This window comes from Panthera leo, chromosome F2, assembly GCF_018350215.1.
Source record: "Panthera leo isolate Ple1 chromosome F2, P.leo_Ple1_pat1.1, whole genome shotgun sequence".
In the NCBI taxonomy this organism is placed as follows: Eukaryota; Metazoa; Chordata; class Mammalia; order Carnivora; family Felidae; genus Panthera; species Panthera leo.
The window spans coordinates 82,936,602-82,963,128 of NC_056695.1; the positions used below are offsets into that span (position 1 = coordinate 82,936,602).

A 26,527-nucleotide genomic window follows, 5' to 3' on the forward strand; every position below is an offset into this window, starting at 1 on the left:
ACGTAGCAGAAGGAACCTCACCGGCCCCATCTGGGACAACGCAAGCACCAAAGTAATTAAGTGCAAGAACGAACTACAGACCCTGTAGAACAGAAAGGAATTTCTGAGTCCGTACTGAGAATGAACAGAGGAATCCACGAGCAGGGACAAGGGGTGCAGAGTGCCGGCTGTAGGCCCCCCGTAGCAGGGAAGTCAGCGCTCTGCACGCATCCCAGGAAAGACTGAACTGTGTAAGAAACGAGCAGAACGCCCAAAGCAGTGAGGGGCAGGGTGGCGAGGGGAGAGCGGAGGAGCAGTAGGTGGCCGTGTGTCTGCAGAGGTGAGACCCCGGGACCGGCAGGACACGGCTGTGCGGCATCTACTAAGAAATCGGCAAACACAAACCAGCGCTCCGTTTGAAAGGGCAACTATTGCCTTAAAAAGTGTCAGTGTCACAAAAGGCAGGGAACCTTCCAGATTATAAAAGGCGAAGGGGCCGCACAGCAGCAGCAAGTCCGGTAGGGCGAGTGTCTCAGGAGGGGCTGGAAGCACCGTGAAGGGTGACAGGAACCAGCTGCCAAAGGCTGGACCACGAGGCAGAGGAGATGGGAGACGTGCCCCACATGCCCCCCATGCCCCCCAAAAACGGCACCGTGCCGAGGGAGGGGGTGCACAGAGGCCACAGGGTGAAGGGCAAGGTGGTGCAAGTATCCAGTGTACCGCTTCTGCTCTTGCAACTTTTCTGTAAGTGTGGGATTATTTACAAATAAAGCTGAAAACGAGAAACATTAAAACGATGAACTGCCTTGGTGTGGACTGATGCCCGGAGGGGCGCACGGAGTTGGGTCCACCGCTGGCCTGCAGGGCATCTGGGCCCCCTCCCTCTGCAGCAGGAACCCAGGGGCGGGGCTTCCAAGGGAGCACATCAAATCCCGAAGAAAGCAGGGCTCACCCCTGGCAGCAAAGCCCTGGCAGCCCGCCGGCTGCTGGTCCTTCTCTGAAAGGAAGAAAACCAGTCCTCTGATGACTCGGCCCGCACAGACGGCTTCCGCTTACCTCGTGCTCGACCCTGAAATCCGGGGCTCCTGCACGCCAGCATCATGGCTGTCACATTCATAATCCCTCGTCTGGGACATTGCAGTCTTTTCCGGAGGCCCCAGGCGGACAGAAGTCAGAGGATCATCGGGACTCTCCCTCCACTGTCAGTCAGGAAGGCACCGCCCTGTGAGAGAGCAGAAGCCTCTAAGCACATAAACTCGGAAAACATCTTTGGGTTTGGGGAACCCGAAACGGCCCAGCCCAGCCCCTCACAGCCCAGTGTGCTGGCCAGAGTAAGGAACATCCAGGCCCGAGCGCAGTTTCTCTGCTCCCTGTGCCCGGCCCCTGAACCCCAGCCCACAGGAGGGCACCCAGGCCCCTTGCCAGCTGACCCTGGGGAAGCTGCTGCCACCTCTCAGACACAATGTCCTCGGCTTCCAACAGGGACAGCACCACCCGCCTGGGGCTGCAGTAGCGCTGTGCACAAAGCATGTGGCATGGCCCAGACAGGAAAACGCTCACGAATAGGCAACACTCACACAGGATCACCTGATTGATGACAAAGGGTGGACTTTTCTTTTTAAAATATTTATTCATTTTTGAGAGAGAGGGGGGGGGAAGGAGGGACAGAGGATCTGAAGCAGACTCTTGTGCCAACAGCAGCAAGCCTGACGAGGGGCTTGAACTCACGAACCATGAGATCATGACTTGAGCTGAAGCTGGATGCTCAATCGACTGAGCCACCCAAGCTCCCAAGAGTGGACTTTTAAAAAATGGTATTGTCGTGACTAGATACACACATGGGAAAAAATGGATCCTGACCCCTATCTCATCCAATACACAAAACTCCATTCTAGACGAATTATAGTTCTAAACATTACAAGTAAAACAATAAGGTTTTTAGAAAAAAAAATGTAGAAGTTTTTTAGTCTTATAGCAGGTTTGGGTATCTCAATCAGACATAAAAAACCACTAAGCACAAAGAAAAATTAATGAGTTGACTATAATAAAATTAAGAGCCCCTGTTTATCAACACACCATTAAGTAAAAAGACAAGACCAGAAAGGGAAATATTTGCTACAGAGAACATGCACAACACAGGACACACGTATGCGTATCTAATCTAACTAGTCCCAGGACATATACAAAATTCCTAGGAAAAGGCAGATAATCCAACAGAAAAATGGACGAGGACTAGAACAAACACTTTAATGTTTATTTTTTTTTATTTTTGAGAAAAGCATGCACGGGGAAGGGTAGAGAGAGAGGGACAGACAGTCCCAAAGCAGGCTTCGAGCTGACAGCAGAGAGCCCGGGTTCAAACTCACGAACCATGAGATGAAGACTTGAACTAAGTCGGATGTTCAACTGACTGAGCCACCCAGGCACCCTTTAACAAATATTAAAAAAAAATCCATGTGGCTAATAAACACATGGAAGTATGCTCAGCCTCATCAGTCATCAGGGAAATGCTTACGCCATCAAGAGCCCAATGGCTAATTAAAATATAATGTTAATGAAAAAGCATAACCAGTACACCCACCAAAATGGCTAAAATGGGAAAGGAAACCCATCACATGCTAGCAAGGGCAAGGCAGCTCATCAGGGCTTCAAGAGATGGGTCAGCCTGCTCAGGACCACAGCTGGCAGTACTTCCTAGAGCTGCACGTACACCTCGGCCCCCACCGAGAGCTTCCACTTACAGCGATAAAGGCTGGCAGAGGACGGACACACACACACACACACACACACACACACACACACACTTACCTGGACCTGCACACAATGTTCCCAGCAGCCCTGGTCACAATGGTCAAAACAAGAAACTCCCGAATGTTCACCACAGTAGAACAGACCCTCAAAGTTCCTCCAGGAGCCTACCCACAACCTAGGTGAAGCTCCCAGAGGGTGAAAGACAAAAGCCAAACACAATCAGACGCATATAGTACGATTCCCTCACATAAATACGTTCAAAATCAGGCTGAATCAGTCTCTGCTGTCAGAAGTCAGAAGCAGCCACCTCCAGTCCAGATAGTGAGGGGAGGGGCCCAAAGGGCAGTGTCATTTGACTTTCAGCTTGGCTCCACTTACGAGAGTGTTGGTTTATGAAAGCTCAAGAGTGTCCCGCCTGTGCCCTCAAGCTTTTCTGTACGTACATGTCTCAGTTTCGGCAGAAAGCCTGCAGAATGAGGAGCAAGAATATCGCTAGGGACACTGTCCCTGACTCTCCCCAGCAGAGGCTGGTCCACAGAACCCAACTATGCTATTCAAGGGGAAATAAAACAGATTCAAAGCACCAGATGGGGTACAGCTAGCCAGAAACCCAAGGGCGGGAGACTACAAGCCAATCAGACACTTTCTCCAAGGCTCAGAGGGATGGTGACAGCACAGATCAACCTGACGGTGCTTGGCTCATGAGCTGAGATCACCTGCCTAGAAGAAACGCTCCCAGCCTTCTCCTTTCTGCCATATGAATATCCATACAAATTTTACTTAAATACTTAAAACTACTGGGAATGCCATTAAAAAAAACGAAACTCAAGTATTTCTAACTCTTTGCCCATCTGGGTGAAAACAGGTGGCCTTCCTTTATGGCTTCAACATTAAAAAAACACTGAGCAGGGGCGCCTGGGTGGCTCAGTCGGTTAAGCGGCTGACTTCGGCTCAGGTCATGATCTCGCGGTCCGTGAGTTCGAGCCCCGCGTTGGGCTCTGTGCTGACAGCTCAGAGCCTGGAGCCTGTTTCGGATTCTGTGTCTCCCTTTCTCTCTGACCCTCCCCCGTTCATGCTCTGTCTCTCTGTCTCCAAAATAAATAAACGTTAAAAAAAAATATTTAAAAATAATAAAAAAAAAAAAAAAAAAAAAAAACACTGAGCAGTGTTAGTAAAATTCTGAAAAGCTAAAACATATCTACCATAACCTGAAAGCAACTCAAATCAACCACCTGCACCTGCGTATCCCCTTTCAGTTCTTGTCCATCCTTTAAGGCTGGTCCAGAGCAGGGGGCACAGTGGTCGCTGAAGATCACCTCTGAGATGCCTGACTGGCCCTCCTTCCTCAAGTCCTCCCTGGATCAGTCCCTCCATCCAGAAAGGCTCTCCGATCCGGGACAGACACCACGTCCCACTGACTCCAGATGCTCTGGGTCTGACACCAGACAGTGACGGCCCTCCCAACTCTGCTCTTCATTCCTGAAGTTGTCTTCGTTCTTCTAGATCCTTTGCATTTCCACGTGAATTTCTTCTCATATTATCTTTGTCTGGTTTTGGTATCAGGGTAATACTAGCCTAAGAAAATGAACTGAGAATATTCCATCCTCTCAATTTGCTGGGAGAGTTTGTGCAGAATCGCTATTATTTGTCCCTCAAACGTTTGGCGGAATACGCCAGTGGAACCATCTGGGCCTGTCCTTTTCTTTGCAGGAAGGTTTTTAATTACAATTTTAATTCGTTCAGTGGATACAGAGCTAACCAGTTCTTAAACTTCTTCTTGAGTCATGTTTAGTGGTTTTGGCCTCCCAAGAATTTGTCCATTTCATGTAAATTGTGTCAGATTTATTGGCACAAAGTTGTTATGCCATTCTTTTATCGTCCTTTTAAGATCAATATAATATGTAGTGATGCCGTCTCTTTTGTTCCTGATATTGGTAATTTATGATCTGGCTAGCCAGAAGTTTGTCGATTATACTGATCTTGAATAAGAAAAAGACAGTGTTGGGCTTCATCAATTTTTCACCTATTTTTTTTTTTTTTGCCTGCTTTAATTAATTTCCACTTTGATCTGAATTATTTCCTTTGCAGTCCTTTGGATTTAATTTTTTAATTTTAATTTAAATTTTTCTAGTTTAAGGTAGAAATTGAGTTTAGTGCTTTGCGACCTTTTAAAGTTTCAATCTGAGTCAGGCATTTAGTGTTACAAAGTCCCCTTCAGGGTATAGCTTTTGTGGCATCCAACAAATTTTGATTTTCATTTTCATCTAATGCAAAAACCTGCCAATTTCCCTTTTGATTTCTCCTTTGACTCATGGATTACATAGACGTACATGATTTACTTTGCCAGTAGCTGGTGATTTTCTAGATATTTTTATTGGTTCAGAAAAACTTATGATGCAGACAAATGGTCCATCCTGGTAAACAGCTCATATGCACTGGAAAGCACGGTGTTGGGTAGACTGCTCGATGAATGCCAACCGGGGCAGGTGGGCTGACGGTAGCAGCATTCATTTTCTGTCTACCTGTTTTACCAATTTCTGAGTAAAGGATACCAAGAACTCCAACTTTATAATTGCAGATTTATCTATTTCTCTTTGCAGTTCTATCAGTTCTTTGTTAAATTTATTTTGAGAGAGAGAGAGAGAGAGAGAGAGACACAGAGAGAGGAAGGAGAAAATCCCAAGCAGATTCCATACTGTCAGTGCAGAGCCCGACGCTTGGGCTTGAACTCTCAAACCGTGAGATCATGACCTGAAATGAAATCGGACGCTTAACCGAGACCCTCAGGCACTCCAGTTCTATCAGTTTTTGTTTCACGTGTTTTGTCGCTCTGCTATTAGGTACATAAAGTTTATGTTGTCCTCTTGGTGAATTAACCTCTTTCCCATCATGAAATATCTTTATCTGGTAGTTTTCTTTGCTCCGAAATCAGTATATTTGACATTATTACAGCAAATCCAGCTTTCTATTAGTGTTAGAATTGTACATCTTTTGCCTTCCTTTTACTTTTAACCTGTTTGTGTCTTTACTATTTAAAGTGGGTTTATTGTAGCCAGCATATATTTGGGTACTGTCTTTTAATGCTGACAAATTCTGCCTTTTAATTGGGTGTTTAAACCATCTAGATTTGTGATTGTTGACATGGTTAGGTTGAAATCTACCATTCTGCTACTTTAATTTTTTTATTTTTATTTAATTTTTTATTTGGGGGGGGGGGGGAGGCAGCGCAAAGAGAGAATCCTAAGCAGGCTCCACGCTCAGTGTGGAGCCTGATACATGGTTCAATCCCACTACCCTGAGATTATGGCCTGAGCCAAAATCAAGAGTTGGACACTCAACTGACTGAGCCACCCAGGTGCCTTCATTTTGCTAATTTAAAAAAATTCGTCTCATTTATTCTTTATTCCCCTTTTCCTTTTTGGATTAAGTATTGTATGTGATTCAATTTTATCTCCACTGCTAACTTACCAGCTGTATGTAATTCATTGTTTTACTATTTTAGTAGATGCTTTTGGGTTTATAGTGTCCATATTTAATTTATTATAGTCTGCCTTCAAGAGAAATCATACCACTTCGAGTACATGTGTCTGGCATTTCTCCTCTCCTGGACCTCGTGCCATTCTTGCCATATCTTATTCTATATATAACCGCCCCCCTCTGCTTCTGCTATCTTATTACTTTTCCTCAAATAGTTATCTTCTAAAGAGATTTAAATAATAAGACAGTATATGTATATCTAGACATGCAGCTGCCATTTCCAGGAGTCTTCACTCTTTTGGGTAGACCTAGATTTCCACATGGGTTCATTTTCCTGTAGCCTGAAGCCTTTGGTGCCACTCCTGTAACATCCGTTGTGGTGAAGGTCTGCTGGTGATGGATTTTCAGCTTTTCTACATCTGAGATATCTTTACTCCACCTTCATTTAACAACGTGTTTACACGGGCAGAGTTCCAGGCTAGCTGCTCCCTGGCCTCTTCACCCACACTTTCCAAAGAGAAATCTGCTATCATCTGCACTGTTGTTCCTCTGTATGTAGTCTTGTTTTCTGGCCGCTTTTTTATTTTCATTAAGAAAAAAATTTTTTTGATGTTTATTTATTTTTGAGAGAGACAGAGCATGAGTGGCAGAGAGAGAGGGAGACACAGAACTCATAGCAGGCTCTATCTAGGCTCTGCATTGTCAGCAGAGACCGACACGGCGCTCAAACCCACAAACTGTGAGATCATGACCTGAGCCAAAGTCAGACACTTAACCAACTGAGCCACCCAGGCACCCCGTTTTCTGGCTGCTTTTACGACGTTCTCTTCATCACTGATTTTGAGCAATTGGATTATCATGTGCCTTGTGTTAACAGTATTTGTGTTTGTGTTTAGGGTTTGTTAAGATTGCTTAAGTTGATAGTTTTCATCAAATTTGGAAGCATTTCAGCTAATATTTATTCAGATAGTGTTTCTGCACTCTTCCTTCCCCACTGGGATCTACAATTACACAAGTGTTAGTCCTCTGCCAGATGTCCCACAGCTCAGTCCTGCTCTTTTGCTTATTTGAGAGTACTTTTCCTGTCCTTGTTTTACTTTGCATAGACCTTACTGCTTTGTCTTCAAGTTCACTGAGCTTTTCTTCTGCAGCGTGTAATCTGTTCATCCCACCCAGTATGTTTTGCATTCAGACATTTTAGTTTCAACTCTGTGAGTTTAATTTGGATCTTTTTGTGATTCAGTCTTTACTTCATCTTGTCTCTACTCAACGTATCCAGTGTTTCCTTTAGCTTTTTGAACACATGGAATATAGTTATAATAACCTTTGTATTCCTATAAATATTCTTGAGCTTTGTTTTGGGACACAGTTACTTGGAAAATGTGTAAAACCTTCAGTTCTTGCTTCTACCACTGGTTAGGGGCACCAGAGCACTATTTATTCTATGGATAATTACCCTCCACTGAGTAGTCAACCCAGTGCCCTGTGAATTATGAAGGAAGGTTCAGTCTGCCTCATGACAAGACCCCTTTCACAGTGTTCTGAGAGCTCTGAGCATCATTCCCTCTAACTCTTCTGGGGGATTCTCCCTGCCTCTACCAGCTTCCTCACACCCACATACTGAATGGCACTCTCCCACAGGCCTCCAAGTTCTCTCCACTTGCAGCATTCCACTCTGCTGCTCTTCCCTACATGCTTCATCACCGTGGCCACCCCAGACTCTAAGTTCCATCTCCTGAACTCAGGGGCTCTGCCAGACCCTGCATCCCTGCAGCACAACCTGGAAACTCTGCTCATGCAGGGAGCCAGGAAATCACTGGACTCACCTTGTTCGACTCTCATCTCACAGGAATCAGTATAGTTTGTCGTCTTAGACCCACAACTTAGAAAACCAAGGTTTCATAAATATTGTCCAGCTTTTTTGAAACTGGTCAGAGAAAGACAAATATCATATGACTTCACTCATATGAGGACTTTAAGATACAAAACAGATGAACATAAGGAAAGGGAAGCAAAAATAATATAAAACCAGGGACGGGGGCAAAACTTAAGAGACTCTTAAATAAGGAGAACAAACAGACGGTTGCTGGAGGGGTTGTAGGAGGGGGGATGGGCTAAATGGGGGAGGGGCATTAAGGAATCTACTCCTGAAATCATTGTCGCACCATGTGCTAACTAACTTGGATGTAAATGATAAAAATTAAACAAATTATAGAAAGTAAAAAAAAAAATGTAACTGTTATACATTAAATATAAATATATATGGTCCAGCTTTTTACTAGTTCCTTGTGAGAAGGTAAATATGACCCCTGTTGCTTCATCTTGGGAACAGGAGGAAGTGCAGGTACTCTTGTTCAGCACTGCACAATTACACAAATAAAGTATTACAACTGTGATATTTAATTTCCCTTCCTCCCCAGAGGGTAAGCTCCATGAGAGCAGGGATGATATTTGCTTTGTGAACCACTGCATCCTTGGCACGGAGTAATCAAACATTTACTGAATAAACACATTCCATAATCACCTGGAATTTACCTTGGCATAGTGTATAACTAAGGACTTAAAATGTTTGTTCGAGGCTATGCGACGTACGGTTCCAAATATATGAGAGTCTGGAAAACACTAAACTATATTAATGGTACAAAGACTGGCTACCAGTGATCCAGGGGAGGGAGGAAGGTTGAACAGGGGATTTTTTAAAGTGGTGAACATATTCAGTACAATTTTGCCATTGTGGATACCTGACACTATGCATTTGTCAAAACCACAGAAATTTATAGCATAAAGAGTGAACTTTAACATATGCAAGTTAAAAAAAATAATTTAGGAAGTCAAGGTTTCTCAAAATGCAATGCAGCATAGGACAAAACAATCTACCTGTATCGCAAATGTATGAAACAACCTCAAAGGAGGTGGTGGAAAGGTGCTAACCTGAATGACTTTGGAAATGAGCAAGGGTAGAAGACTCAACACAAAAGGAACTATATACAGGCACTGTCTCTAGTTGATAAAGTCACTTCTCAGGAGTATGGGTCTCCAACTCTGATACCACTACATGTGTACATGGGAACTGAACAATTCAGCAAAACGATGGCAGGTTACAGGTAAGCGTGGGGAGGAGGCTAGGACGACCCCACATGGGGATCGGTTAGGGTGGAGACAAAAGTCAGAACCCATGAGAGATGGGTTCCTCAGAACCTGGAGAGATCTCTGTGTGTATGTGTGCACACACATACACCCACACACAGGCCAGCGTGCACGCACAGATTTCCTGGTTCCGTGAGCTAAGAGAGCCTAGAAGCAACAACAACAGCCCCCAGCGAGGATCATACCCAGTGCCCAGCTCTGGGCTCTGACAGCATTCTCCTCGGAGAAACGGCTGAAATCCCTGGGGCAGAAAAAGACAAGGTGAGTTTGAAGGGGCCCACTGAGGCAGTGAGGAAGAGCTAAAACAAAGACAAAGCCCCAGAGTGATGGGGTCTGTCAAAGGGACAACGAAGCCAACTGAAAGAGCTCTCAATGACCAAAGCTGGTGCAGTGTGAGGGGGGAAGTCATATGAGATGATAATCCAAAGTATAAAATATCTGAGCCCATACTGATATAAGTGAATAACCAAATAAATAAGTGAAGTGGGGAAAACAGACACATCTCTCCTTGAAAAGAGCAGTCTGTGTAAATGCTCTGCCTCCAAGGACACGGCTCTCCAGCACGCCCTTCCTCTCAGAGCCGCACAGTGCAGCACCTGGCAGACACAACTCCACCAGGTGGGGTGCCTGTGCCGAGGCCACGCCGGCTCAGAACAAATTCCTGGGGAGCATTTCTTCACCCCTCACCTTGCTGCCTCTGCTCCACTGCCGTCCACAGCAGAGGATGAGGTGGGCTGGGCCGGTACAACAGACTCAGTTCACCGACCAGTTTCTGTTCCAGTGCCTGGTCATGTCGTATCCATTTTTTCCAGAAACGTGATGCACCCTTCTCACTGTACACAGCCGGCCTCCCTTTACTCTCAGGAGGCCTTGGTCTGCTTGTCCCTTGCACCCTGGACATCATCTCTCCTCTGGACTCCCCACACCCCTCCCGACCCACAACGGACCACCCTGCAGCCTTCTGGCTCAGGCACCTTCTCTCTGACCACTTTCTGATTTCTCCCCACGCAGCATGTTCTTTCCAAGCAGCCTGTCCTCTGGAGGACTAATTCCTCCTAGGAGTGTCCATCCCGTTTTGTCATTGCTAATGGGGCTCTCATGTTGGTAATGGATTTCGGACTTCAGTTTCCTTTCTCAGTTCTGCCAGCTCACTTCCTCTCCTGCTATGTCGTCTTTTCTTTGAGCTCTTTTTTATGTGTTTTGAATTTTGTATTTTTAGTATACAGAAAAAGTTCTATCTAAACTTTCCATCTGTTAATTCTTCTGTTTGCTTCACCCACGGTTTAATTGTGCTCATTCCCTCTTCTCTTCTCCTTCTTCAGTCTGTACATAAGGTCTGGCTCCTGATTATTGCTCATCTTTAAACAAGGAATGAGACAGTCTCAAACCGGGTGTATCATTCCAGGATGCTCTATTGCCAAGTTTTCTTACAGGCTCTGCCCTGGAAATGAGTTTCTGGTATTAGGACATCTTTGGTTGCAAGTGACGGAAACCCAACTCCAACCGAAAGCAGACCTAACGGGGCTGTCTGGGTCGAGGCCCCACCGACGCAGGGGTCCCAGAAAGGCCTCAGGGCCACCTCCCCCCGGCGCTCTGCTCAGGCTGGCGGCACTTTCAGGTGGGCTGTCTCCGCGCGCCACAAGTTCCTGCCCTCTGGTCCAGCGAGGGTCCCCCAAAGGCTCTGGCGACCGCCGTGGCCTCGGCCCAGCTGGGGCTCACAGGGGGCCTGCCTGCACAGCCGCTTCAGGGCCGGCGGCAGCCCAGCACCAGAGCTCACTCCAGCTCACCTCCCTCACCACATGCCTCCCACATCTGGTCTGTCCCACAGCCACTGCTGTGTCACGTAAATGCCGTCAGTCGTGTCCCTAAATCCTCTTTGTGCATCAGGGCTTTGGCTCTTGCCGCCCTCTCCCCGTCTCTTCCTCCTCCGGCTATGGCTCTTCCTTGGGTTCATTGTAGATTAAATCTCGTTCTCTATTTCTCATTCTTTCTGTTCATTTCAGTGAGTTTCAGGGAGGGAAGTAGAATAAACAAGTCTTTAGTCAGCCATCATCTCCAAAAGGCCTAAGTTCCATTCTCAATGCTGTTTTTAATAAGTTTTCCAAGTTCTGAACAATGAGTGCATCTCAGTTTCATGTTCTGAAAGCTTGGCTCTAAGCAGGAAGCACAATGGCCCATTCTCTACACTCAGTGACCAGGACAGGCTGGCATTTCCCGCTCGCGCCTCCCGCAAGGCTCTTCTCATCGACCCCCTCCAAAGGTTTCAACCGTGACCCGACCTGCCAGTCATGGCATCAAGTTGTGGGTCAGGACCAGCTTTTCAAACTTTTCTGGGAAGGATGTTGGACCACAACCCACACAGAAAGGATGCTTGTTTGGAGACACTTGGGTGCAGCACAGAGTGAATCTCTGAGGGCGCTTGGACAGCTGCCGCCTTGGGGACAGCACTTGGCCTCTGGTCGCGGGAGGCTCCATGACAGTCAGGACACCCAGACACGCTGGGCTGCACAGTCCCTGCTCCTGTGGTCCTTGCTGTTCGGGGCTTCTCTCACCAACAAAACTGTACCAGGACCCCCGCGGGACCACATAGAGAACAAAATACACATCACACATTCAGAAGACGCATCACACATTCAGGTGCCAGAGGTCAGAAAAGAGAAGCCAGCCTGTGACCAGAACAGCCCCACGCCCGGTCCTGCTTGTTCCCCAAACCCTCTACAAGCATGGCATGACCCCACCAGGGTCTGAGAGAAATGAGGGCAGCTGTGAGAGGGTATTGTGACAAAGGGGTGACAGCAGCTCTGGGTCCTGCGGTCACCTTTCCCAGAGCCCACAGGCTGGGGTGCCGGCCAGCCTCCAGCTGGTGGGAGACTCCACCCAATTGCCTCAGCCTCCGAACTGGCAAGTTGGGGGTATCAGCCAGAGTCTGAGGGCAGGACCAGGATGGAGGGAGACTCGGGTCTCTGCAAAGAAAGATGTAGACGACGGTTTTCTTATTACTTTTATCTCGATTGTTTAAAAATGCTCTGATTTCAGGGGTGCCTGGGTGGCTCAGTCTGACTGAGCATCCAAAGCATCTGACTTCGGCTCAGGTCATGATCTCATGGTTCATGAGTTCGAGCCCCGCATCGGACTCTCTACTGACAGCCTGGAGCCTACTTGGGATTCTGTATCTCCCTCTCGCTCTGCCCACCCCCCGCGCATGCTGTTCTCTCAAAAATAAATAAACGTTTAAAAAAAAATTTTAAATGCTCTGAACTAGAATCATGCCTTCTGCTCGCTACTGTACTAGTGCCTAGACCTCTGCATTGTGAGTCAACACTAAATAAAGTAAAATAACTGGCTGGTTTCTTAACAGAAGCCTCCTTTTGAGTGAAAAAAGGGCTTAAGAGTGTGACAGGCAGAGGAGCGGGGGAACCTGGTGGGGGGGAGGGGGGAGGTGTTAAGGGAGCTTCTCACCTGTCCCTCCCCTTGGGGGCGCCAGGGAGGTAGCAGCCAGCAGGGCAGGGCACGGCAGTGTGCAGCCCTCAGGCCACAGACTCCGGCGCAAACAGAAGAGCCAGGAGGAAAATAAGCTCCTGCAAACACTGAGGGACAACTGGAAACACAGACAAGAGCAGCCCGCGGCCTGGCCCTCATCGCAGGGGCACGGCTGCACCTGGTCTCTGGAGTGCAGGGGGCCTCCGCCTTGCGGTGGTGGGGTCTGGAACCGTCTCCTCAGGCAGGCCGTTTCCACACCTGCCTTCATTTGTTTCATTTCTCTACTTTCACGCTCTGCTTTTGTCATCTGCACTTATTTCCAAAACGGTATTTTCAATAGAACAGAATGTTTTTATTTCTATTAGAGGCTACGGCAACGTTCCTCAGAAAGTCCTGAACCTGTCCCTCTGCAGGTCCCAGCCGCCCGTGGGGCAGAGTGGCCTGCACACCTCGGGGGTGGGAGGAGCAGCCAACACCCGGCCCTGCCCCTCTCCTCTGCTCGGGACGTCGTAGGGACCTTCAGAAGAGCTGACTTCACAACTTCCTCATGCATTCTGGGACTGTTTTCAGGAATATGTAAAGGGAGGCTAGGAAAGGGGGCTCCTGGCCCTGGGTCAGCCTGCGGTCGAGTCCTACGTGTGAGCTCCCTGCACTCTGTCCTGAGAGATGCCCCCCTCACTTGCCACAGGTCCTTTACCTTGAAAGTCAGCGCAGGCGCACCTCGGCAAGGCCCCAACCCTCCTCACAGCGCAGACGGAGGGCCAGCTCTCCTCCCTGCGGCAGAAGGCTGCCCCCTGCTCAGCAGGTCCCGGGGGCCAGCTGGGGCAGGTTGCAGCCCGGGTGACACGTTCCCCAGTAGGGAGGTGGCATCTGAGTGGAGAAATGGTGCCTGGCTCTCACTGAGGCTACTGCCAGGGCTGCCCCCCTCAGCCTGGACTGTTGGGTCCTGATCCTACTCAGGTGCCCCCCAGCCTCACCTCTGGAAGAGCACCAACACAGTGCGGACAAGCGAGTGTGTGTGAAGACACACGGTGACGTGGCGACAGCTGTCCTGGGATCAGTCCCGGGGAGCTGCATGCGCGTCCGCCCTCTGCAGACCCTTAGCCGTGCGGGCCTTGGCCATCTTCCCCTCCACCTCAGGAGTCAGGTCCTGCTCAGGCCTCGCCCCACGGATGAGCAGAGGGCAGCCCAGGGTCATCTGCTGGCCCAGACCTGCCCTGTGCCGATGCCTGGAGCCGTGGTGGGGCAGCTAGGACGGCTGCTGGGCAAGGGGCACGCCCAGAGCAGGTCTGGTGTTGTGGGGGAGCCCCAACTGCACTGCAGGCCTCGAGCCAGCAACCCCCACCCCCACCCCAAGGGCAGCAGCTCACTGCTCTCCGCCTCACACTGCAGGAAAGTTCCGGGCATGAGTGGGCGACAAGGTTCTTGATTCCAACTTCCTACACGAGCCCTAGAACAGAAGACGCTCTGTGCTGGCTCCTAATGGGGGCTGTTTGGAGAAGGAGTCCCAGGAAGCTGCAATCTGCTCCTGGTGCCCAGCAACTCTCCTCACTCCAAGCTTGGGCACCCCCACCCCCGCCTGGTGTCTGAGAGGCGGCCCCACACAGGCCAGAATGGGGCTCGAGGCAAGGTGGACCTACCCACTCCCTTAGGGTACATGCTCTGCTGCCCTGGATACCCCCATATCTGGCTCTGCCCTCAGCCTCTCCAGAAGCGACTTCTACACCTGTGTCCTAGGAAAGGACAGGGACCACGGCAGTGATGAGGGAGTCCCGAGACTCCCCACAGACACGGACACCATTGGCACCCTCGGGTCAGGGTGAGCAACTGGGACGCTAAACAGCACCCTCCATTCACTGGTTCTCGTCTAGACAGAAAATGCCAAAGATCGGAGCCACCTCCCACTTCCCACCTCCCTGCCCCCGCCCACCTGGCCCGTCCCACTGGCAAGGGCACCTTGATGGCACTAAGAACCAAGCAGGCCACCACCCTCCCGTCTGCATGGGACAGCCCCTCACACTCAGTCTGAGCTCTAGAACAAAAGCCTGCCACCTCCTGAGTGCTTCATCCTACGGCTGAAAGGCCAGCAGATATTCCCAAATGCCAAGGTTGCCAATTCCTGTGAACAGATAAACCCACGCAGCTAAACACGGCCTAGCAAAGGAGCAATTCACTCGGGGAAACTAAGCATTTTGCGAGCGGCCGCCACAAGGGGCCCGCGTCCGTGTGGTGGAAAAGTTTACACAGAACTGAGAGACGGATGAGCAGCATGAAGTTCTAAGGTCCTGAAATTACATTTCAGGAAGGGAAGTAAAGTCAAGTCCTTTTCCAACACAGAAACCATAGCAGACTTCCCACCCACAGACACCATGAGCGTAACTGCTGAAGAGTGTTCCTGAGCAAGGAGGGCGGACCGGGGAGCAGGAAAGCACGTGGGGGACACTGACCATTGGCTAAAGTATTTTTCAAAGTGATAAAATGACATTTTCAGTCAAAACCACAACAGCTAGTATGATGGTTACGAGAGTTATTCTCAAGCCCAAAAGGAGAACAAAGGTGCTGCGTGACCACAAACTTCCTTCTTTTAATGGATTATTTCAGGCGGCGGTGGGGGGGGGGGGGGGGGGCGCGGCGGACAGACAGAGAAGGGGAGAGAGAATCCCAAGCAGGCCCTGGGCTGTCAGTGCAGAGGCCCACGAGGGGCTCAAACCCAGGAACCGTGAGATCATGACCCGAGCCAAGATCATGAGTCAGACGCCTAAATGACTGAGCCACCCAGACGCCCCATGAACTTCCTTATTGGGAGGACCCAGAGGGAGCATATGATAAAATGTTAATCAAACACCAGAGAAAAATAAAACAGAAAAATTTTATCAATCCCACAGAAAGCAGGATAGAAAACATCAGGAAACAGACGTAACCAGCACATGGAAGATTTGAGCCCTGCACACCTGCAGACTGGTGCCAGCAGCCACTGGTAACAGATCCCACTGGGGTCTGCAGAGGGCCCTGAGCACCGTGAGGCCTGGGAGCCACACCCTTCTGTCACGAGTGCGGTCTTCAGGGCTTCTGTTGTCTGTGAGGGAGTCCCTTCCAGTTACTCACTGGAGGTTCCAGAAAACTGCAGATAAACTTGAGAAACATTTCACCAACTCTGACTATCAGAGGCTCCTTTCTGCCCAGTCCCCGCTACAGAAGGAAAGCAACTTCCTGGAACCAGAAGGGCCAGGCTGAGCCGAGCGTGGTGCCAGTGCCCTGGAGAAGGAGCCGTGCCCCTCCTCTGACAGAGGAGACCAGCCCACAGCACCCACTGGAAATATTTTGGAGTAAAGACTTCCATTTCTGTCAGAATAATGAACCAGACAGCTTGCCCAACCCTCTAAGAGAGAACAAAGAAACGACATTATGAGGGTTTTAAACAAGGTGAGTCACATGCATCCAGTTTTAAGACGCTGGTCTGACTCTTTCCATCCAACAATGGAAGAGCATTCAGTGGTTAAAACTCTTGCTGAGGACAACTAGAAAACCAAATTAAAAAAAAAAAATGGGGGGGCCCTGGGTGGTTCAGTTGGTTAAGTGTCCAACTCTTGATTTCTGCTCAGGTAATGGTCCCAGGGTCATGGGATTGAGCCCCATGTTAAGACTGTCTCTCCATCTGGGGTGCCTGGGTGGCTCAGTTGGCTGAACATCTGACTCTTGATTTTGGCTCAGGTCATGATCTCACGGCTTCATGAGTTCAAGCCCTGTGTTGGGCTCTGTGCTGGCAGCGTGGAGCCTGCTTAAGATTCTCTCTCTCTCTCTCTCTCTCTCTCTCTCTCTCTCTGCCCCTCCCCTGCAGGAGCTCACACTCTCTTAAAAACAAAAAAGTTTACATCTATTTGAAGGGGGTTCCTGACTCTTGATTTCAGCTCAGGTCATGATCTCACAGGGGTCAAGCCCTGCGTCAGGCTCTGCACTGGCAGTGAGGAGCCTGCTTGGGATTCTCTCTCCCTCTCTCTGCCCCTCTCCCACTTGTAATATCTCTGTTTCTCTCAAAATAAATAAACAAACCTAAAAAAATTGTTTTTAAAAATAAGTAAATCTATTTGAAGGCAAGGGAATGCTACAGTATAGCCAGGAGCCACAGGGCCAAGACCCGGGGAGGCCACAGGAGAAGGGAGCCTGCTCAAGAGGGCCTGGGCATTGAGCTGAGTGTCAGCGTGGCTGTGCAGCACATCGGGCACCTGTCCAGGCCACGCTGCCATGCAGCTAGGACTTACAGGGCAAGGCACTGGCTAAAGGCAACGGTGACGAATGGATTACATAGATGACAAGATTTAGAATTTCAGGAGACAGAGTGAAGAGGGGAGCTGCAGGTACCAGCCCCACTCCCCACAGTTCCTGATGTCCCCACATGATGCAAGTGATGTGAAGGCTCCCAGATGGCATTAGCCATTGAAACTGTCCAAGAACTCAGAAACTGCCTCATCCTTCCTTTCCTGGAAATACTGAGATGCCATCAGAGAATTTGCAAAAAGGAGATCTAAGAACAGACCTGGGTCACCTCAAGTCTCACCTGTACTTCTGTGCACAATCCATTATGCATAGCACCTGCTAGCTCTCTGCACCTTCTTCTTTAATCAAACTATCCACACACACGGTTTACAGGACCGAGGCATGCTCTACCCCCGGTGCCCCACTGTCACCCGCCACACTGTCATTCCCACACCCCAGGGATTAGCTTCCCCATTCACTACCTTGTTTTGGTAAAGAATATCTCAGTCACTTCCAGGGAAGGAAGGATGAGGCAAATTCTGAGGTCTCTGAAAGTTACAATGGGTAAAAGATAGTATACTAGAAATCATCTTCCATCAGATTTTTTGACATTGCTTCACGGACTTCTAAACTCCAGAATTGCTATTAAGAAGTCCAAAGTCATCCTGATCCTTGATTCATGAACTGACCTGTTTCTCTCTGTCGGAAAGCCTCAAGAGTCTTCTGCTTGTCCTGTTCCAGAATTTCAAGGTGATGGGTCTGATTTCATACACTGTGCTGGATGTCTGGTGGCTCCACAGCGTTTTCTTCAATGACTTTGTGGGTGACTTTCTGTCATTGATGTTTCCACTCTTCCATGCCCGCAACTTTCACTACTGGCTACTGGACTCCCCAGACAGGTAGGTCCTCTAAATGTTCTTCCCTCCTATTTTCCAGCTCTATGTTCTACATCCTGAGATCTCCAACTTCATCTTGTAACCTACCGCTGTAATCTCCCTGTTTCTGAGCCCTACAGAGGGCAATTACGCCAGGCGATGCTTAGATTTAGAGACATGGTTACCACCTGTTAACCATTCCTTTTCACAGCTCATTCTTTCCTTTCAAAATCATTTCCCTCCTTCTTGCAGACTATTTAACAAAGCACCTTTAACAAAGTTCTGTGGATAGTAACCTACTGTGGTTTATTTGAGAAAACCTTCATTTCACCTTTGTTCTTAAAAGATAATCTGGCTGGACGCCCAGTCTTCTCCCAGCATCTCAGACCCCTTCCACCACCTTCTGGCTTGCCTCACTGCTGCAGAGAAGGCAGCCAGCAGCGTTGAAACCATTACTCGGATGGCCTCTCTCTTACTCCTGAGTGCACCTTACTTATTTGTTTGTTTGTTTGTTTATTTTTGAGGGGGGGGGAGGTGCCAAAAGAGGGGGATAGAAGATCCAAAGCAGGCTCTGTGCTGACAGCAGAGAGCCCAATGTGGGGCTGAAACTCACCAACCGCAAGATCGTGACCTGAGCCGATGTGGGACACTCAACTGACTGAGCCACTCAGGCGCCCCTGTTTATTTATTTTTCAAAGATTTTATTTTTAAGTAATCTTTACACCCACCATGGGCCTCGAACTCACAGTCCTCAGGTTGAGAGTCGCACGCTCCTCCCACTGAGCCAGCCAGCAGTCCCCCTACTGGTTACTTTTAAAATCCTCTCTTGAGGGGTGCCTGAGTGGCTCAGGTGGTTGGGCGTCCAACTTTGGTTCAGGTCATGACCTCACGTTCTGTGAGTTCGAGCCCCACATCGGACTCTGTGCTGACAGCTTGGAGCTTGGAGCCTGCCTCAGATTCTGTGTCTCCCTCTCTCTACCCCTCCCGTGCCCACGCTCTGTCTCTCTCGTTCTTAAAAATAAATAAACAAAAACTATTTTTAAAAAATCCTCCCTTGGTCTTCGGTGTTTTGGAGCATCACTATGCTGTGTCTCAATAAAGACACTATTAATCCTGTTTGAAATAAACTATATTTCCATCATCACATCTTTTATCAATTCCAGAATATTTTTCAGCCAACAGCTCTTCAAATATTGCCTCTCCTCCCTTCTATTTTCCTTTTGGGGGCTGAAATCAAATGTATCTTAAACTTTTGCTCTGTGTCCTCTACCTCCTCTCCATCACCTTCTCCATCCTATTTTGCATCTTTTTTTTTTTTTAAGTTTACTTGGGGGGGGGAGGGGGGGAGTATGCATGCGTACATGCACAACAGGGGAGGGGCAGAGGAGAGAGGGAGAGAGAGAATCCCAGGAAGGTTCCGTGTTGTCAGCATACAGCCTGACTCAGGGCTCAAACCCAGGAACCGTGAAATCATGACTTGAGCTGAAACCAAGAGTCAGAACACTTAACAGAGGTCTCATCCTATCCTGCATCTGACTAATTTGCTGTGTTAATATACTCCTTTCAGTTTGTTCACAAAGTCTCTCTTTAACTGCGTATAATCTGATAACTGTTAATTTTTTTAATTTCAAGTATTTATTTCTAGAGATTCCATTTGGTCTCTTTCAAATCTTCTGATGCTTCCAGTTTTCTGCTCATTTTCATAGTTCTGTTTTACCTCTTTAAAGTCCCCGGAGCCTCTAAATTCTGAGCTTTTTGAGGGTTCTGTAGTGCAAATAGGATTAGTTCTCAAATTTCCTCACTGCCAACATAGAATCTGGCTTTCTCATATCTGCCAAGTGAATTATGACTTATCCATCTGCTTTCAGCTTCCCAAACTTTACTGCTATTGTCTCCCTCGCGCTTTACCCGACCTTCTAAGTTTGACTTTTTAGAACACCACTTTACTGTTCATTTAGCAGGTATCTGGGAGAGAGTGAAATTGTACACCTGTGTTTAATCTTCCACCCTTACCTGAAAGTCAATATGCTTTCTTTAAAGGGGTGCCTGGGGGGCTCAGTTGGTTCAGCGTCCAACTTCAGCTCAGGTCACGATCTCACAGTTCCTGAGTTCGAGCCCCATGTCGGGCTCTGTGCTGACAGCTCAGAGCCTGGAGACTGTTTCAGATTCTGTGTCTCCCTCTCTCTCTCTCTCTCTCTGCCCCTCCCCTGCTCATGTCATGTCTTTCAAAAATAAAAATTTTTAAAAATTTAAAAACTACCCTCAGCATAAAAAATTGCAATTGGACCCTAGAAATAATTTTTAATTAATTTAAAATTTCATTCCCACCCTATAAATTATTTCTTTTTTTTTTTTTTTAATTTTTTTTAACGTTTATTTATTTTTGAGACAGGGAGAGACAGAGCATGAACGGGGGAGGGTCAGAGAGAGAGGGAGACACAGAATCTGAAACAGGCTCCAGGCTCTGAGCTGTCAGCACAGAGCCTGACGCGGGGCTCGAACTCACAGAGTGCGAGATCGTGACCTGAGCCGAAGTCGGCCGCTTAACCGACTGAGCCACCCAGGTGCCCCAAAATTATTTCAAACACAAAGGAAATAACTTCTTAACCTCATCATCTATTAACATTAGTCATATTAAAAATACAGGCATACGCCATGGACATCTTCCTGGTTAACATTTCTTGGTGGCATGTCTTTTGGTTCTTCATAGTTTACAAGTGCATAAATCATATTATTCCTCTAAAATATATTCCAGTTACTGGTTATAGGTATACATCTGTATTTAAGTCAGAAAACCAAATCGAAATTTTCCCTAAAGCAACATGCAGAAAAAAGCTGCAAGTTGCATTTCTAGCCCAACGAGAAGTCATAATTGCCCGTGCACGTCTAAAAAGTATGCCACGTGTCAACTGGGCATGTGCTGCACCAGTGCTGCAGACAACAGCATCTGGGTTTTACCACAGGGAAGGAACAGCAAATGTTTCAGTTGTCTGGAAATCTAGAAACCACTTCTGACATCCTAACATCCTAACATGATAGCCTATTTCTTATAAAAAGGTGTTTTACCATTGTTTTAAAGAAACTGGTTGGTTGATACAATGAATTAATTTTCCCATTTAATATGATGGAAAAGACTTGGCTTTTTCATGCAGGATGTCTGATTTTCTTTCCTTTTTTAACGTTTATTCAATTTTGAGAGACAGAAAGAAACAGAGTGTGAGTGGAGGTGGGGGGGGGGGGGCACAGAGAGAGAGGGAGACACAGAATCCGAAGCAGGCTCCAGGCTCTGAGCCATCAGCACAGAGCCTGACTCGGGGCTTGAACCCACGAGCCATGAGATCATGACCTGAGCTGAAGTCAGATGCTCAACCGACTGAGCCACCCAGGCGCCCACAGAATATCTGATTTTCAAGACGGGTTACCAATGTTAAGTGAAAAATACTTGGCTACTTGTTCTTTGTAGAATACATTACAAGTGTTATGTGAAAATATTGAAAGCTTTTTCTGCTAAAAGGAAGATTCAAGAAATCTATGCCCTATTTGAGGTTCCCTGATACCAAGGATTTGCTAAACTCAGACAAGTTCGAATAAGCTGCCCCTTGCTTGCTTTTCTGCCTCTGACCCTGCTCAGTTCATACACAATGTGATTCAAAGAAGGCAGTTTTCAGGGCAAAATTACAAAACAACATTTCAATACAGATTTAACAACAAAAAAAAGTGCTGAAGTATTGCAAGAAAGAACAGCGTTTTCTTGATAGTATCCACTGAGGCAGATAAACATTCCACAAAATATTGTTAAAAATGTAGCCAAGGGGCATCTGGGTGGCTCAGTGGGTTGAGCATCCAACTCTTGATTTCAGCTCAGGTCATGATCCCAGGGTGGTGGGACTGAACCCCATGTCAGGCTCCCCACTGAGCACGGAGCCTGCTTAAGATTCTCTCTCCCTCTGCCCCTCCCCCGCTTGCTAGCACTTGTGTGCATGCACTCTCTCTCTCTCTCTCTCTAAAATTTTTTTTTTTTTAATTTAGCCAAACTTTCCATTTCACTGTTGTCAATTTTAGCATCTCCCACTGTTTTGTTCTGGTTTTTACCTCATCAGGCTTTGGCGCATAGGACAGATGGTGTGCTGACATCATTTTTCATCTATATTGGCATTACTCTAGTTCTTTCTTATTTACGAAAGTAAAATTCACATTTAACTCCATTTTTTAAATCTCAGTAATCTTTGTATTCACGCTAGTAAGTACAAAAACGCAAGACACAATTCTTTTAATAACATATTAACCAGGCAAGCCTCGGAGATACTGAGGGTTATTACTGACCACCAACCACAACAAAGTGACTATTGCAATGAAGTGAGTCAAATGAATTGTTTTGTTTCCCTGCACATATAAACATATTTACACTACACTGTCATCTATTAAGTGTGCAACAGTATTACGCCTAAAGAAACACTACACAGATCTTAATTTAAAAAAATACCTCATTGCTGGGGAACCTGGGTGGCTCAGCCAGTTGAGCATCCAACCTCAGCTCAGGTCACGATCTCATGGTTTGTGAGTTCAAGCCCCGCGTCGGGCTCTGTGCTGTCAGTGCAGAGTCTGCTTCAGATCCTCTGACGCCCTCTCCCTGCCCCTCCCCCACTCTTGCTCTCTCTCTCTCCACCTCTCTCTCTCTCAAAAATAAATACACATTAAACATATTTTAAAAAATACTTCATTGCTAAAAAAATGCTAACCACAATCTGAGATTTCAGTGAGTTGTAATCACTGATCACAGATCATTGTAACAAGTATAATAACGGAGAAGTTTCCAATACTGCGAGTATTAACAAAATGGGACCAGAGACATGAAGTGAGCAAATGCTATGGAAAAATGATACTGATAGATCTGCTTGATGCAAGGTCGCTATAAACTTTCAATTTATAAAAAATATAATATCTGCAAAGTGTAAAAAGTCAAAGCGCGATAAAACAAATTGTGCCCACATATGTGGTTTTGGAGACCCCCTTCTTCACCAGCTCAGAAGCTGGTTCCCCATTAGTGTGGGCATCTCAAGAGACTTCTAGGTTGGGGTCATTTGTCTTTGGGGTCTCCTTGGGCACCAGCCCTCACAGAGGTGACCTGGGATGTGGTACCTGAGAGGTCTCTGGCCACAGGGTCACAGGTAGAAAGGTCATGTCGCTTTCAGTTCCTGGGGCCAACCTGTGAGCACCAGTTCCCGGGCCCTCCAGGCAGCAGAAACAAGAGAGGTGCCAATGAGCACATCAAAAGCACCTTCCAGCAAGAAACCCCTTCCAGGAGGAAACACCATGTGGCCTCCAGGCTTGCCTGGCGCTCACAGGAGCAAACCCCGGCCTGTGCAGACACCCATTTGGCCCCTCTACCTGCAGCACAGGCACAGCCAGCTGTCCCTACTGACATCTGCCATGCACACATGGGCACATTGCCTGACCTCACTGCTGCCTTCCCATCAGTGCCCAACCCCACATCACTCAACTTCCCCTCAAACATGTCCTTTGTTTGCTCCTCCAAAAGCAGGCTTGGGAGGGGTTATTTAGGAAGTGAACCCAAGAACCAAGCTCCTGCTGTCTGTATGGGGACCCAACAGTGTCCCCCAAGGCAGGGAGCTGGGTGTGCCCAGGGTGCGCAGGGGAGCAGAGGCCCGAGGATACCACCGGCCACAGCTGCGGTCTGCGACCTGGAGGGGCATGGGCACAGGCCCCCACGTGTCACTGTGATGCCTGTGGCCACCCAACACCCTTGCCCTCTCCAGTATGTGTGTGTGTCTTCCACACAGCCAAGCAGCTCTCCAATCCTTGCAGACACTGACCAGTGTGCCCCACAAATGTGACTCGATTCTGACTCCATCAACCTGGAGTCAGCTTCAGCTCCCCCAGATTAAGGGCTCCGTCCCACAAGACTGCCCCCACTTCAGATGTCAGTTACAAGTCCAGGTTGTCGCTGGCGCTTCTGACCAACCGGCTGTAAACCGGAGATTCCCACACCCCCCTTCTCAGGTCCCATTAATTTGCTAGAGTAGCTCACAGAACACAGGAAATGAGTTTACTCACTAGATTACCAGTTTACTACAAAGGATATGAAAGGGTATGAATCAACAGCCAGATTAATAAGAGATCCATAAAGCAAGGTCCCAAACAAAGGAGTTTCTGTCCCCATGGTCTGCGGTGTGCCACCCTCCCAGCACACAGATGCATCCTGGCTCACCAACTCAGAAGCTCTCCAAAACCTGTCCTTTGGTGTTTTAATGAGGCATCATTAGTAGGCATGACCAATGAAGTCACGGGCCACCGGCCACTGCACTCCATCTCCGGCCGCTCCCCACCCCCCTGAGGTCAGGGGGTGGGGATGAAAGTTCCAACTTCCTAATCCCATGGATGGTTCCCTGACCACCATCTTTAGGGGCTCTCCAAAAGTCACCTCCTTAATGCGAGACACCCACTTCACCTTGATGGCTCTGAGGACAAAAGACCAAAATGAAACAAAAGATGCTTCCACTTCTCTTATTGCTCAGGTGGGTTTTAGGGGCTGTGAGTCAGAACCTCATGGAGACCAAAACTTCTTTAGTTACAAATCACAGTACCAGCCCTGGGTCCCTCAGCACGTTCACACACACGCCCAACCCTACAGGGACTGAACTCCTTCAGCACCACCAGTGCAGTGCCGTCTCAAGCTGCCAAATCTGTGGTAACTCGTCACAGCAGCAACAGAAATCTAGGGAGCACTCCCTCCTCCTAGGGAAGCTTTGCGTTCTCATTCCTGGTTTCTACTACGTGCTCTCCCTCTCCCCTTCAGATTTCAGTCAGGCCCTAATTTCCCCATATTAACAATCGCAACTCGGAGACCCTTGCCCTTTGTTCTGGTCACCGTGCGGTCTCCACCTCCTCACTTCCTGTGATCCCAAAAACCTGAACTGTGTCCCCACCACTCTGTGGGTGCCATGACTTCCAAGCCAATGACTGGCACTAATACTGCTGAAGGCCCAAGACCTCTTAGACAGGATGCTTAAAGCACACGTGACAGAAGAGAAAATTGGTGGAAGAGACTTTGTCAAAATTCAAAACTGTGCTTCAAGTGACATCATTAAGACAATGAAAAGACGAGCCACAGACAGAAAAAAAAAATCTGCAAATCATATATCTGGTAAAGAACCTGTAGCCACAATGTAGGGAAAAAACTCAATAACAAGAAGAAAACAACCCAATTAAAAATCAGGCAGGGGCACCTGGGAGGCTGAGTCGGTTAAGCATCCGAATTCAGCTCAGGTCATGATCTCACAGTTCGTGAGTTCAAGCCCCACATTGGGCTCCGTACTGACAGCGTGGAGCCAGGAGCCTGCTTCCGACTCTGTGTCTCCCTCTCTCTGTGTTCCTCCCCCACTCGCAGTCTCTCTCTCTCTCTCAAAAATAAATAAAGATTACCAAAAAATTTAAAAATTAAAAAAAAAAAGAGGGGCACATGCCTGGGTGGCTCAGTCGGTTTAAGCGACTGACTTCAGCTCAGGTCATGATCTCACAGTTCATGGGTTCGAGCCCCGCGTCAGGCTCTGTGCTGACAGCTGTGAGCCCGGAGCCTGCTTCAGATCTTGTGTCTCCTCTCTCTCTGCCCCTACCCTGGTCGTGCTCTGTCTCTCTCTCTCTCAAAAAAAATTAAAAATAAACATTAAAATTTTTTTTCTTAAATCAGGCAGAGAATGCAAACAGACATTTCTTCAAAGAAGATACACGGATGGCCAGAAAGCAAATGGAAAGATGCTCGTCATCACTGTCATCGGGGAAATGCAAATGAAAACCACAGTGAGATGCCACTTCACACCCACGAGGATGGGCACTACCGAGAAGATGAACAAAGACAAGTGTTGAGGATGTGGAGAAATGCGGGCTCCCGTTCATAGCTGGTAGGCATGCAAAGCAATATAGCCTCCTTAGAAAACAATTTGGCAGTTTCTTAAAAAGTTAAAACATAAATTTACCAAACAACCTAGCAATTGCAGTCCGAGGACTCTACCCAAGAGAAATGAAAACAGGCGTTCATATGAAGCCCTGTGTGGGGGCATTGACGGCAGCACAACCCCTAAGAGCCAAAGCCTGAAAAACACAGAGAACGGACAACCAGAGCGTGGATATGCACACAGCAGGATGCTCAGGCAGTAAAAGTAACCCATCAGCAAGAAAGTCACGCACGGGGCACCTGGGTGGCTCAGTCGGTTAAGCGTCAGACTCTCGGTCTCGGCTCAGGTCATGGTCTCGAGGTTCGTGGGATAACGCCCGGCGTGGGGCTCTGCGCTGTCAGTGGGGAGCCTGCTTAGGATTCTGTCTCCCTCTCTCTGCCCCTCCCCCAACTTGCACTTGTGTGTGCTCTCTCTCAAAATAAACATTTAAAAGCATTATCCTTCCTTTCTTAAAAAAAATAAAGTCACACACTAAGATATGTGTATTGTGATTCCACCTATACCAGATGTCCAGAACAAATGAAGTCTGCAGAGACAGAGAGCAGGTGAGTTGCTACCTGGCTGGTGGTGGGAACAAAGGCCAACTGAAAT

General features: G+C 47.9%; 1 protein-coding gene across 3 annotated transcripts in view; it reads right to left on the minus strand.

Moving 5' to 3' along the window:
- Positions 1-26,527, minus strand: part of ARHGAP39 (Rho GTPase activating protein 39) — a 109,868-nt gene that overhangs the window by 59,530 nt on the left and 23,811 nt on the right. For all 3 annotated transcript variants that reach the window (XM_042923918.1, XM_042923917.1, XM_042923919.1), the window contains exon 2: positions 1,036-1,201. In XM_042923918.1, coding sequence (XP_042779852.1) covers positions 1,036-1,115 — 80 coding nt within the window. In that variant the 5' untranslated portion in view covers positions 1,116-1,201. The remainder of the gene's footprint in view (positions 1-1,035; positions 1,202-26,527) is intronic.